The 15,222-nt window shown below is 36.4% G+C and overlaps 2 protein-coding genes across 3 annotated transcripts in view; one reads left to right on the top strand and one right to left on the bottom strand.

Moving 5' to 3' along the window:
* The window catches only part of RBKS (ribokinase), a 133,292-nt gene extending 123,315 nt beyond the window's left edge, over nucleotides 1–9,977 (bottom strand). Inside the window, exon 1 of the mRNA XM_051976229.1 lies at nucleotides 9,519–9,977. Coding sequence (XP_051832189.1) covers nucleotides 9,519–9,772 — 254 coding nt within the window. The 5' untranslated portion in view covers nucleotides 9,773–9,977. The remainder of the gene's footprint in view (nucleotides 1–9,518) is intronic.
* A 70-nt stretch (nucleotides 9,978–10,047) lies between these two features.
* Nucleotides 10,048–15,222, top strand: part of BABAM2 (BRISC and BRCA1 A complex member 2) — a 561,272-nt gene continuing 556,097 nt past the window's right edge. For both annotated transcript variants that reach the window (XM_051976228.1, XM_051976227.1), the window contains exon 1: nucleotides 10,048–10,137. The gene's annotated coding sequence lies outside the window, so the exon portion shown is untranslated. The remainder of the gene's footprint in view (nucleotides 10,138–15,222) is intronic.

The raw sequence follows: 15,222 nt of genomic DNA, 5'->3' as shown, positions 1-15,222 counted from the left end.
CAATGAACTAATTCCTGTGATACTAAATTATACAACTAGCAGAAAGTGATATTAGAACAACAACAAAAAAACCTTTTGGGATCAAGTGAGTGCGATAAAGTGTGATTTGGTTTTATTTCTCACAAGTAGGAAAAACTTGATTTTTTTTTTAATAACTGAATTTGATTTGTCTTTGGATCTGCTGAAAAATATGACTGAAAAAAGAGGCTAAAACTAATAAAAGTGGCTTTTGATACTGCACTGTTAAAATAATGTCAGCTGTTTCCAAGCAGTCAAAAACAAAAAAAGCAAAACAAAACAACTATGGCTAACTTATTACCTGCTTTGAATCTAGTCTTCTTAATTGATTTATTCTATTACCCAACTAAAATCTCCTGAGAATTAGGCAATGGTTTCCTGATTCTGTATGTTTTAAATTTGAAAGCATGGGTAAACATGCATCTTATCTCATAAATTATCATTTCAAATTTCCAATGTGCAAAAGGACAAGATAATTTTCCATCTGACATCATAGTTATTGCTATAGAAACGACTGTAGTGTCATAAACATAGGTTTGCAGTGAGATCCTTAGAGAGCAATCTTAGGAGGATCAAAGCAGGATATATACTCTTATGTAAAAGATGTGTAAACCCATTCAATGGGAAATAAAATCAATTAAAAGTGACATGTCATATGATAATTGAAATAAGTGTGAACTTTTTACATGAAGAGATAGTTTTCAACATTCATATTTGCAAAATCTTGTGATCCACATAGCCTATCCTCATTCCACACTGGCTCCCATAAACAGCAAGCAATCTAATATAGGTCAAACATGTGAAATTCTTTTAAACATATTTCCATATTTGTCATGTTGTACAAGAAAAATCAGATCAAAAGGTGAAAGAAAGAAAAAATATAAGAGAAAAAAAACCCAAGCAAACAAAAACAACAAAAGGTGAAAATACTATGCTTTGATCCACATTTGGTTTCCATAGTTCTTTTTCTGGATACGGATATTCTTTCCATCACAAGTCTATTAGAACTGCCTTGAATTGATCAGGTACTTTTCTAAGTTAAATATGGGATAGAGGGAATCATGAAAGATATGTTTCTTTTTACTATAAAATTAAAAAGCCTTTGCCTAATTAAAATAGAGGTAATTAAAATAGAATCAGAAAAGAACTGAAGAGTGGGAAAATATTCACTAACTATATCACCAGTAAAGTTTTGATATTCAAAACACACAGGGAATTGAAAAAATACATCAGATTGGAATTCATTTCTCAATTAGATATGTAGTCAAAGGATTTATCATTTTCCAAAGAATTGCAAACCACAAGTGACCAGGTGAAGATATACTCCATATCACCAATAAGATACAAACTAAAATCAATGAGTTTTTACCTGAAACCATTCAAACTGGCAGATATGACAAAAATAGCAGAAATCTATATTGGAAAGACTTTGGAAGGACAAGTATACTGAACAATGCTGTGAATTGGTTCAACCAATTATGTACAAAAGTGAATACGCTGTCAACATACTTTGACCTAACAATCCTATAATATTGTGGAAATACTATATCCTGAGGAAGTCAAAGACAGAACATAAAATCCAATATATTTGTAGCAGCACTCTTTGTGATAACAAAGAGTAAAAATACCCTTCCTGATTCAAGAATGGCTAAAAATGTTTGATATGTGAATATATCACAGCTGGAAATAATATGAAGAATCTGAAAAATACGTTGCAGCAAAATGAAATAAACAAAACCAAGACAACAACATATACGGCAATAACAATGTGAATAAAAAGATCACTAAAAGGAATAACAGAAAATTTGATAAAGGTCCCTAAAAATATTTGCTCAGAACAGAGAGATGGGAAATTACTGGTAAGAGTACTATATACCAATGTGGTCTTTATAGGAGATGTTTTAGCTCTAATTGTGTTTAAGTCAAGGGAGAGTTTAATAGTTGAATGTTTTAAACAAATGCAATATTTTCACATTTTGCTTAATACAAAGGATGTTAAAAATATTTTAAAATCATTAAGCAAATATGTAACTATGTGCTTAGGGCTCCCGAAGATTTCACTTACTTTGCTTCTTTGTTTTTCATAGGATTCAATGTATATAGGGAATTTGGTATATTTGCTGCATTTAGGGAGATGCTTACTCAACTGTTTATTTAATGACTACTATGTTTAAGGCATTGTGCTAGGTGCTAGGGATAAAGAAAAAATTGTCCTTGCTATCTCTATATTTAATTGAAAAGAAACATTTACCCTTGTAAGAGAGACTGGCCAATTTGCTCAGAATGTACTATTGAGTATATGTAGAATGCTACTAGGTTGATGCAATGTTCATGTGGGCTTAGGATCATGTGCAGACATCCTACAATTGGTTTTGGTGCTTTAGCCTCACGATGAAGATGAATCTTTTTGACTGTCTATGTAGCTTAAATTGGAGATACATTCAAAAGGTAATGGATGACCAGATTGCTGGTCCTTTTTTCCTTTTGGCTTTTTCCTGCCTGGCAGTGAAACAAGAAAGACAACATTAGATTGGAGGGGATGTGGGAAAACAGGGACACTGATACATTGTTGGTGGAATTGTGAACACATCCAGCCATTCTGGAGAGCTATTTGGAACTATGCTCAAAAAGTTATCAAACTGTGCATACCCTTTGATCCAGCAGTGTTTCTACTGGGCTTATACCCCAAAGAGATACTAAAGAAAGGAAAGGGACCTGTATGTGCCAAAATATTTGTGGCAGCCCTGTTTGTAGTGGCTAGAAGCTGGAAAATGAATGGATGCCCATCAATTGGAGAATGGCTGGGTAAATTGTGGTATATGAATGTTATGGAATATTATTGTTCTGTAAGAAATGACCAGCAGAATGAATACAGAGAGGACTGGCGAGACTTACATGAAATGATGATAAGTGAAATGAGCAGAACCAGGAGATCATTATATACCTCAACAATGATACTATTTGAGGATGTATTCTGATGGAAGTGGATCTCTTCCACAAAGAGAGATCTAACTCAGTTTCAATTGATCAAAGATGGACAGAAGCAGCTACACTCAAAGAAAGAACACGGGGAAATGAATATAAACTGCTTGCATTTTTGTTTTTCTTCCTGGGTTATTTATACCTTCTGAATTCAATTGTCCCTGTACAACAAGAAAACTGTTCGGTTCTGCACACATATATTGTATCTAGGATATACTGTAACCTATTCAACATGTAAAGGACTGCTTGCCATCTGGGGGAGGGGGTGGAGAGAGGAGGGGAAAATCGGAACAGAAATGAATGCAAGGAATAATGCTGTAAAAAATTACCCTGGTATGGGTGCTATCAATAAAAAGTTATTTAAAAAAAAAAAAAAAGACAACATTAGGATCTCCCCATCTGAGGCTAATATGTAGCTTGTGTGGCTCATGAATATGGGTCTCAGTTCTCTGCTGTGGAAGTTTGGTCTTTTACTTTAGGTACATGAGATGGAGAAAGAGGTTAAGCAATGAAATTCACAAGGGTTTTGCAGACAGTTTAGCACCAAAACTCCAAGAAGTGGAGACTGGCTTTCAGGACCCAGTCTGTTGGTATAGAGACTCTTTCAGAAGTGAGGCTATATTTGGGATTGTACTTGATAATATCAATCTAAGTAGAAAATGGGTGAAGTCTGAGCCCAATCTCCCTAGTTTTAAGTAGTATAGGGAAGTGTGTTTTGGGGGGGAGAAAAAGCATATATTGAGAAGTAAATATCTCACTGTAAAAGTAAATAGATCCTAATTGATTAAATGAAATTTAAGAGTTTGTGAGTGAAAATATATTAGAATGGGTGCTTGAGCCAACATATATGTTGAGCCAACAGTTTTACAGAAAAGAATTAACCCTAAATTAACTGGTGTAGCTTCAGGGTAGAACAGTAAGGCCAGAGTATTTGTTGATAGTTGAGTGATAAGATAAATATACTCAAGGTAATTTGGAAGAGGAGAGACCATTAAAAAGTGGAGAGTGAAGGGAGGAACCAGGAAAAAACCTTATGTAGAAGTTGGTAGCTGAGATGAACCTTGAAGGAAGCTAAAGATTCTAAGAATGACCAAAGTGAGGAAAAAGAGCATTCCGTGTATTTGTGTGTATATGGCCTATGAAAAGGCACGGAATCAGACATGGAAAAAGCAAACAGTTCAGTTTGATTAGAATGTAGAGTACAAGACGGGAGGCACAAATCCAGTCTGAATAGATCAGAGTCAGGTTATGAACTGCTTTAAATGCCAAACAAGAATTTATATTTTATTGCAGAAGCCATGAAAACTTTTTTGAGCAGGAGACTAACATGATCAGGCCTGAGAATTATTGATATCAATTTGCCAGCCATGTGGAGGATAGAATGGAAGGAGGGGACTCAAGGACGGGGAGACAAATTAAGAGGCTACTGCAATAGCCCAGAGAAAGCGTTAGATATAAGAAATGTTGTTGAAGTAGACTTATCCCAACTTGATATCCAACTTGGACTAGGATATGGGAAGTAAAGGAAAATGTATAGTAAAGGATGATTCTGTAATTTTATGCTAATGACAGAAAAGGCCACAGTGCTCTCTAAAGAAACAGGTCAGTCATGAAGAGGGGTGACTTTGGGATTAAAGATAATGAGCTCCCTTTTAGAAATGTTGAGTTTGACATACCTTTGTGAAATACAGTTGCATAATCCTGAGAAGGTGGAATTTAGGAGATGTGGGGAGAAGGTTGGCACTGGCAAATTGGTAGAATCAATGAAGACTATGTAGAATGTTAATAAGTCTCATCATTTTTGAAAATTATCTGCAAACATGATTACTATGTTAAAATCTGTAAGAACACTATTGGGACTACTACTTATTGTTCGTATTACTTAGAAATGAAAAAGGAAATGTGGACGTTAAGTACACTTTCTATAACACAACACCAATCATCAATTAAAATACCAAAGTAGAATTGATATTAAATTCTAGCCAAACTGTGGTCATTGAAGTACTTAAAGCAGCTTGTCATAAGGGTTCTCCATTCTCCATGTTGAGTTTTACACATATGAGGAAACTCCAAAGTGTAAGCATGGTTACTGAAAACAGTGGCTGAGAAAGTAGCATTAGATGTGATAAAAAGAACAGGAATGTGAATTTTGGACATAGGCTCAAATTTCTCATAATTATTACCTGAGTCTTACTTTAGATTTACTTTCTTAGTTATCATAAATAATACAGATTGAGTAGATGCTACTATTATTCCCATTTTTTTAATTTAATGAAACTGAGGCATACACAGAAAAAGTGGCTTGTCCAGGATCAAACATCTAGTGTCTGAAACTGGATTTGAACTCAGGTCTTCTTGAGTTCAAGCCCAGAGCTCTATCCACTGAATCATTTATCTGCCAAATAGAGAGTTAATCTTCTATTTGACCAACATTCACTAAGTATTTCCCTTGTTTAAGTTTCTGGAGATGTAAGTAAAAATTTAGTTATTCTGTTCTTGGAGTTTATTGTTTAAAATGGGACTATAACTATTATTATTGTTTAGTCATTTTGCAGTCAGGTCCAACTCTTTGTGACCCTGTTGGGATTTTCTTGGCAAGAATACTGGTGTAATTTGCCCTTTTCTTCTCAAGCTCATTTTACAGATGACAATCTGAGGCAAACAGGGTTAAGTGACTTGGCCAAGGTCACCCAGCTAGTAAAGATTTGAGGCAGGATTTGAACTCAGAGAGTATTCCTGATTTCAGGCTTGAGCTCTCTAGCTGCTATAAGACATATACATAAATAAGTATGATACAACTATGATTATGACAGGAGAAAATCTGAAAAACTCTAATACATTTTTCATTACCTTAATGAAAATGTTAATAAAATATACTATTGTATATTATCTATGTACATTTTTTTGCACATGATTTTTGAATAAATTTCATTCCTTTTAAATTGTACATTAGGAAACTTGTAGCTAACATAGGTGCTTCAGGTGGAGGCATTTAACCCAACTTCAACACAACTACTCCAGTAAAAACCTCAAAAAATGATCAAAAAAGCCAATAAAAAACAGTGATTTCTTCTACCAAAATTTCATCCAACAAAAATCAGCCAGAGACACATACACAAAAAAGTGTCAGTTGAGGTAAATAAACTGGTACCTTTTCAATGAGCTTATGATGGCCTTTAAAATCTTGTAACCTGAAGGATTCTGTCATGAGGGAGCAGGAGTAAAAAAGTTTTCTTCAACAAGTACCAGGGAAACTAGAAATCTACAATGTAGATAGAAAACCCTAAATTTTAAAAGCTCCAGTGAGCATGGTGGCACAGAAGTACTCAAACGCAGGGGCTCCGACATCCACAGTACTCTGAATGTAGTTGCCATAGTGGTTCCTCAAGTCCCATCATGCTGAATCTCAATGAACTGAATTCAGAAGGTAGAGATAATTGCAAGGACTTAGGTGACTCAGGGTAAGCCCAAAGAGGGACCATCAACCCACTTAAAATCATAGCAGTGGAGGAGTTTGGCCTTCCCCACAGGAATTAAAGCTAGAGATGAGTAAATCAAAGATATTGATTAGGATAAAATTATTGAATCTCTAAGAACAAGTTATTCTGTAACCTCTACAGTCACAGCCAAAAAATTGAAATTCTTGAGAAAAGAATTAGAATAAGTGGCTTAGAAATTAAAATAGTTCATCTTATCCAAGTGATGGAACTCCCAGGAAATTGGCAGATATGAAAAAGAAATCAATAAATTCATGAAAGTATTAGAATAAAATTAAAAGATTTTTTTAAAAACACAAGCTGTCTGGTACCAGAAAGAACAGGCCTACACAACAGGTCAAATAGAGATTTAAGAATCATTGTGCTCTTTTTGTTCTGGTTATTTTTTCACAACATAACAAATGTGGAAATGTTTAATATGATTGTATAATTATAGCTTTTATTAGATTGCTTGCACTTTTGGGGAGAGAGAGAAAAAAAAAACCTCGAAATGTATTTATAAAAGTGAATGTTGAATATAAAGAGCTGAAACTCTTGAGTTGATGCACTGAGGTCAGGACAATCGAGCACTAAAGGCTAACTACGATTGGACAATACTCTATTAGCATATGCTTGGAAAATGGCCCTCCCCACTATTTTGTGCTGGTCCAATCTTTTGGGGTATACAGAGAATTGTGGGAAGGATTAGAGGGTGGAGTAAGACTAGCCAGAGCCACTTCTGGGCTAGAGAAGAAGAGGAGAGGCCATGGAGATCCTGTGTCCATCCAATTCATTCCTACCCCTAAAGACCAAGAATAAAGATCAAAGACTTTTGTCTATCCTGATTCCGACTAATTCTAAGGGTTCCAGGGTGCTAACTCGGTCTTCACAGTTGAAAATTATCTTTACATGTAGTTAGAAAAAATAAAATATTAAATGAGAAAAACAAACATAAAAACCAAAATAGAGAGAGAGAATATATCATCTGACTCCCAAGCATCTTACTTCAAATTCTCTGTTACATTCCAGATAGCTATTTCAGGTCAGTGGAACAGATGTGTGAGGTTTTAGATGTAATTTCCAGTAATCGCACTAACAGAAGACCAATATAATCACTCCAAATACAAAATGTTGCAGAAGTACTAGAAACAGCAACTTAAAATACATAACCTAAAATCAATATAATGATATTGATAAAACAAACAAGGGTAGTGAAGGAGATTTGAAATCACATTTTGGAAGGAACTTATGTTTATCCTGGAGAAATCTTGGAGTGAAGATGCTGGGGTGAAAGAGGAAAAGTCTATACATTTGAAAGGCTGCCCAATTCTAGGATCAACTCATTGATTTGATTAAAAAAACATTCTAACCATTAAGTAGGGGAATGAACTCATCATCGCTGCAGATGTATTTAAATGGAGGCTGGAAGATTCAGTAGATAGGATTACTTAATGTTATACTTAATGGACTTTGAGGTCCCTTTAACTCTGAGGTTCTGATTTTTTTTCAATTCAAGAATCCTAAGAATTTTTGCTTGGACTTCCCTCATTTTTAGTTCACACATTGTAAAAGAAGAACTTACTATGAATCCCTCCAAAACTCCAACTTTTCTTTTCAGTCTTTTTTTCATAGTACTTCTGCATATTTTTTTATCAAACTATTAGTTATCTCCTCATATGTAGGGTGTTCATGTCAGTAATATACCTCCATCTCTGGAATAGAAACTTACTCTTCAAACATCAGCACAGCAGTCACGTTCTTGTGAAGGCTAACTTCATTCCCCAAATAAGTGTTCTGTTTCTTCCCAAATTTTCCCACAGCATTTCACCTAATTACTTCTTTAAATCCATTAAATTGAAAATATAGATCTCTAGAAGGGATGCCATGCATCACATAGCCTAACCTTATTTTACAGTTAAGAAAACTTAAGCCTAAATTGGTTGTCCTAAGTTCTAAGTCAAAATCTCTGTATATACCCCAATCAAGTTAGTAGACTATAAGCTCATTGAAATAAGTTTTTTTTTTTTTTTAAACCATACTTTTAACTTCTAGTACAGATAATCTGCATGAAAAAATATTTACTGCATTGTATTACATTAAGGTGAAATTCAACCAAGACTTGCTCATGTTTTCCACTTCTGCAATGGTTCACTTTAGTGTTTAACTTGTAAAAATTCTTTTCCAGGTAAGCTCTTGGGGCCTTACAGATCATCCAGTCCAATCAAGTTACAGAAGTTTCTTAATGGAGATAAAGAATTTCTTTTTCTGGATTGGACTGGCTGATCTGAACCCCTTTTCAGTTCTAAATGTACGATTCAAAGATTCCTACCCCCCCTCCCCTCCCATATCACACCTATTTTTAGGTTATTTTCTCTTAAAGTGATTATCTTGGGGTACAACTTCAGAGGATATAGGCGTGAATACTGGCTCCTTCAGGAATTAACTACATGTGTTACTAATACCAATTAACCTCTCTGGGCTTCAATTTCTTTATTTGGATAAGAGGTGGAAAGGATTTAAACCAGAGGTCTTTGAAAGCCCCTTCTAGTTCTAGATGTATCCAGCCTCCTCTCATCCCGTCCACCTTTCCCTTCTAGAATATCATTTTTGAAAGGCAAAGCTTAATATTCTTTTGGTATTTTCCATTTTCCTGCTGAGTTGGCACATAATAAATGTTTGCTTACAAGAAACCAGAGGGCCCCCGGGCATAATTAGCTGAAGCAATAGCTCCTGAAAAGTTGACAGCTATGTGGACTAACGAACTAAAAGGATCTTTAAGTTTCTTCATTTTCACGGGAGAATCAATCAACAAGCATGATTTATTAAGGGTCTATTTTGAGGTCAGTGAAGACAACGTGCCGCTGGGGAAGGAGTGCTGGATTGGGATTCCGAGGGCCTGGGTTCCAATCTCGACTGGGTGCTTCTAGGTGGATCAGTGCACCTTCCTGGGCCTCATTTTGGATTCCTCTCAGCCCTCTCTCCCTGGCCTTCTTTACCAGCTCCAAACCTAGGCAGCCAGCGGCGCGCCCCCCAAGCACTAACCTGACCAGGTCGGTCATACAGGAGCCTACCACCACCACGGTCGAGTCTGGCTGTAGCCCCGCTGCGGAGGCTGCCATAGTGAGCACGAGTCGGGCCTGCGAATTCGCGCTGAACTTTGCCCTTTGCCCTCTACCTTGAGTTGGGTACACCGCGTCCCTCCCCTCCTGGACAACGAGACGAGGACCTTTCCCCTCCCCCTCTTCTCCCTTCCCCTTCCCTCCCCTAATCCAGCCACTCGGCGGGTATCTTTCCATGTGCCTGATACAAATTATTCCTCCAGCTCTACTATTACTCTTCCGTAAGGGTTTCCTCCCCTATGCCTGTTCTTTCCTCTCATATCGGGCCCTCTTCGAGATTATCAGGTTATTTGGTTATCAAGAGAGTCGAAAGTGGGGTAGGGAAAGAGAACTTTCAGGTGGCAAGCTGACTACCCACCACCCTACCCTCCTAGATTTTCAATGTTCGAGAGCGCGCACGTCAACAGGCTTGAGGGCGGGCTGTCGCGGGGGCGCGCACGTCCCCAGACGGCGCTGCGCGCTGTGGGCGGGGGCGCGCTTGGGGAGTGTGCACAGCGCCCGCGTTGTAGCCGGTGTCTGCGTCTGTCGGGCTGTAGTCGCAGGTACTCGGTGTGGGGCTCGGTTGCGGGCGGTGGGGAACCGAACCGAACAGGTGACATCAGGAAGGGAGCCGGAAGGCGTCGCCTCTTCTCAGAGAGCCTCGGGCCCGCCCAGGCGCCTCCCTTCCCCCTTCCCCACCCCCGCGCGATATTTCCCCTCAGACTGAGCCCACCAGGCCCACGCCTCGTCTTCCTTCCTTTTAGGCCTGCTCAGCCTCAGGCCCTCCCCAAGTGTGAGTAGGGAAACCGTATGGGTAAGGAGAGTGGCTCCGAGTGCAATCAGCGCTGGATCTGGAGTCAGGAAGACCTGAGTTCGAATCCCACATCGGATACTTTATAGCAGGATTGCAGCAATAACAATATCACATCTATCCCAGGATAGTCTTTTGGAGAAACAAATGAGAGATTAGATGTAAAACGCGTTGCAAATCTTCAAACGCTCCACATATGCAAGCTATTAGTCGCATTTTACAGATGTGGAAATTAGACTGAGGGAGAGGGTAAGGGACTATGTCTTTTGGCAGTTTCCGGGGTTGTTGTGAAGCTCAAATGAGAAAACAAACCTGTCTGCTTTTTACCACCTTGTGACTTTAGACAAGTCCATAATTTGTTTGCCCATCTGTTAAAGGATAGGGTTGAACTAGACCTGTTAGGCCCCTTCTAGTAATAAACTTGAAATCTTGGGATTTTAAAGCACTTTGGAAACCTTAAAGTGCCGTCTAAACACCAGCAATTTTTAATTACAATTATTATTGGTTGAGCAGAATGAAATTTTCTTTTCAGAGCCTATGAGTACCCAAGAGAATGACTAGTTACTCTTTTCCTTTCTCTAGAGGGTTTCCTCCCCTTTGCTGGGTTGGGACATAAGTACACTATCTCCTTGCCTGAGTATGTTATTTCAGTGATTCAGCACATGTCCTTTCCCCCTTCACTTTATTTTTTGTGGCCTTGATATAGTGTAGTATAAATGGGCTTAGCTTTGGGGGGTAACATTGGCCTCTTCAGGCAATCACTTTGGAACAATTTATGATGATTAGGTCTTTCCACTGAGTAGCTTATATCAGATTATTATGTATGTGCATTAGTTAGTCCCTTCCCCTTCATTTCCAACACTTAGCCCTAAAATGACCTTTGACCATAGAAATAGCATATTCAGTTCTTGTTTTATGTTAAGAGAACCTTTCCACAGACCTCTTTGAAAAGCAATTTTTGCATAAAGTGGTTTTTGCTAGATGAGTGGGGAGGCAGTAGGAAGGCAGGAAGGGGGCCATTTGGGCCTTAGAGTTGGGAGCAGAGAAATTGAGTGCAAGAACAAGACCACCAAATGGGTACCTGGACACAAGTCAATAGAAAATGGGGGACCCACAGTTGGCGACAGACACACAAGAAATGGCAGAAGACAAACATTGAGGGACACATTGTGGGATAGATTAACAAAGGTCTCAAGCCAATTGCTTAACTGACAGTATCAGTGGGGTCTCTCCTGCTTTCTCTGCTTTTGGTGTTGGAAATGCCAGACCATGGAGTATCAAGTGGAGGACAGGAAGGAGAGAAAGCACAGTTACAGATTTTTTGGGAGTGTGAATTTTTCAGAATTTTTTCCAAAGTCAAATTTCCCTAATGGAATAACTATATAACTTCTTTTTGTCTTCATTGCCCTGCTTTAGTTGGAAGGCAACTTTTACTGAAGTGCATTGCATAAATGAATATTTTACTTTAAAAGAATTTGTAAACTATTGGCCAATGAACGACTTCAATTCTCTTGAAAATTTAAAAATACATCATTAATGGAATTAGTTGGTGAATATTTAGAAAGGAAATTGTAATTAGAGTTGTGATTACAAAAAGAAAAGTGTTCATAAAGAGCCATCATGACTTCATCAAGAATAATTCATGGAAGACTAAACTAATTTCTATTTTGATGTGATTACTAATAGTTTAGGAGAATTCTGTGGATATAGTTTATTTAGATTTTATTCAGAGTTTTTGATATAATATACTATTCTTGTGGGAAAAGGAAAGATATTGTATGGATTAGATTATACAACCAGATGGATTCAGAATTTGTTGGATAGCTTGACTCAAATGAGTCCACATGGCAGAAGGTTTTCAGTGAGGTATTCCAGGGATCTATGCTTGGCCTTGTGCTACTTAATATTTTTTTTAATCAATGATTTTTATTAAGGCATAGTTGATATTTTCATTAAATTTGCAGATGACATAGAATTAGTAAGAATACCTGTTATGGTGAATGGCAATTAAGATCCCAAAGGACCTTGACAAGCCAGAGTATTATATTGGAATCTTATGAGATAAAATCTAGTAAGAATACTGTAGTCTTGCATTTGGTTATTAAAAAATCAACTTCACAGGTCATAGCTGTTTAAGTGAAGAAAATCAACAATCTTCACTTATTAAAATAAATCAAGAAATATTTATTAATTTTAATATTTTTTAAATTTTAAAACCTAAATTAACTACTTCAACTTTGTAGGAATTTTGAATGAAACAAGTTCCTTAGGTAGAAACTTTTTAACTCCAAATGTTCATTATAAATGTAGGCCAATTGAACAAATTGAAAGTCTTTTGCATTTGTTGTTTTAATACTGTACCTTGTTCATTGTCCAAGATGGTCATCTTTTGCTAATTTTACTTCACATTCTTTGTGGAATAGTAGGAATACTTTAAAACATTGGAGAGAAATCGCATAATAAAATGTTATTATCAAGTATAGTGACTTATTACCTTTTTTGTTTCTAATCCATATTTCACTGCTTGTTATTGATATATATATTTTTAACTTTTTTTACTGTTTGGCTAGGAAAAAATATGCTATTTAGAGTTTCATTCAGAAGCATGAAATAGATTTTCCAAGTTACATTCTTAAAAATCAATCTTTGAACAAATGTGTCCGGCCTATTTGAAAGGGGAAACTGAAATAATATGTTGGTAGGAAACTGCATCAAGTTTCTGGGTAGGATTAAAAGAGTCCCTCTATTTTTCACTTATATAGTAGAAATGGCATCTGTAGATGTGCTTATGGATGTGCAGATATCTTCAATAATAATAATAATTAATGAATGTTATATTTATTTAACCCATTAAAAATTCTTTTACATATCTTATGTTACCACATTTTATTCTCCCAGTAATATTGTGGTATTAGAAGTATAAGCATTATTGACCCAGTTTTGCAAATGAAGAAATTGAGATTCAGAGAGTTTAGGGATCTTGCCAAAGTTAAATTAACTAGTAAGTGGCAGGGATATAGCTTCTCAAACCCATCTCTTCTGACTCCTTGTCCTCTTGAGGACATGCACGATATATTATCTTTTCTTGTTATTTTTTGCTAGTATCTAGCATAATGCCTGGCAATAAGTACATAATAAATTTATTGACCTTTTTTCTGTTACAAATGTTATGACCACCACTCTTTTGGAAAATTCACTTTGGCATCTCTTGTCGATATTAGCATTGTTATTGTAAATGAAAGCATGGTACTGCTGTTTAAGTGTTTACCTTTGGAAACTTCCTTCCTTAATGAATTTTCTTTTTATATAGATCATAGTATTTAAAGTTGGAAAGGATCTTAGAGATTATTTATTCTCACTCCTCATTTTACAGTTTAAATTGAAGCCCAATATAAAAAATTAGAATAAAACATTGCTTGTCTCATTCTTTCTGTCTTGACTTTATTTGAAATGATTGGATTATGATTTAGGGCTATTACTCATTTTGAAATAGGATTCATTTTAAATGTTCTTTGTTTAGAAAATATAGTTTTCCAGGTAGGAATCCGTTTAAAGGCATTCATAATTTATTCCATGAAGTGATCTCTGCTGGATTTATGCAATGGATGCTTTTGTCTTTTTACTTAAAAAAAAAATTTCTCTGGTTAAATTTTGACAACTCATTTACCTTTAACTTTGCCTACAAGTTGGAAGGTAGAGTAGAACATCTTTTATTATAAATGGTAGTATAAAAGCCAGTTATCAAGTGGAAGAGTAGAATTGTATTTCTGTCATTTCTTGTCTTTATGAAGCAGTGGAGTATATTTCCAGCAAGTATTTTTTTTCTCTTGGAAGGTTCTTGTGAGAGGCTGGGAAACAGGAAAAAAAAATTTAGTGTGTACTTAAAAAAAGTGATTTCTTGTTTTTTGATCTTTTTATAGGGGAAAGAGAATAAGTAATGGGCTTCAGTATTTTCATATGTATTAGGCCATTTTTCAATCAGTAAGCATTTTTTAACACTTGACACTGTGCTAATCTAGTATACAAAAGACAACAGTGAGACAGTTCCCTCATCCTCAAGAGGCTTAGATTCTATTCAGGAATAGTAAATGCATTGGATATATGTGTATATATGTATGTGAGGCTGGGGGACATCAGAAAGTTCACTGAAGAAGAGAATACCTGATCCTTGTTTATTTTCTTCTGCTTTTACACTCCATTTAGTATTACACTTATTTGTTTACATGATTTATCCCCTCATTGGAATGCAGACTCCTAACACAATGTTCATAGCTTATAGTAAGCCCTTAATGCCCTTTGTGGATACCAGCAATTGATGTTTTTATATAGTTGAACTAAAAGAAATGATTTCATAGCCAAGAAATTTAAAATTAGTAGGTAGTAAAATAAAAACTGGGCAATCTTTACAAGAATATAAAGGCTGATTGGGGCCATATGGAATTGTAGGAGTATGATGCCTGGAGTCAAAAGACCTAAGTTTGGGTAATAGCCTTGTTACTCACTAGCTGTGTGATATTTTACAACTTCTTTAATCTTTTTGATCCTGCTTTTCTTTTCTTTTCTTATCTTTTCTTATCTTTTCTTTTCTTTTCTTTCTTTCTTTCTCTTTTTCTTTCTCTTTCTCTTTCTCTTTCTTCTTCTCTTCCTCCTTCCTTCCTTCCTTCCTTCCTTCCTTCCTTCCTTCCTTCCTTCCTTCCTTCCTTCCTTCCTTCCTTCCTTCCTTCCTTCCTTCCTTCCTTCCTTCCTTCCTTTCCCTTTCCCTTTCCCTTTCCCTCTCTCTCTCTCCTGAGGCAACTGGGATTAAGAGACTTCCTCTGGGTCACATAGTTAGGAAGTG

The sequence above is a fragment of the Antechinus flavipes genome, chromosome 2 (genome assembly GCF_016432865.1).
Source record: "Antechinus flavipes isolate AdamAnt ecotype Samford, QLD, Australia chromosome 2, AdamAnt_v2, whole genome shotgun sequence".
Taxonomy (NCBI): domain Eukaryota; kingdom Metazoa; phylum Chordata; class Mammalia; order Dasyuromorphia; family Dasyuridae; genus Antechinus; species Antechinus flavipes.
This window is presented reverse-complemented; position numbering and strand designations above follow the sequence as displayed.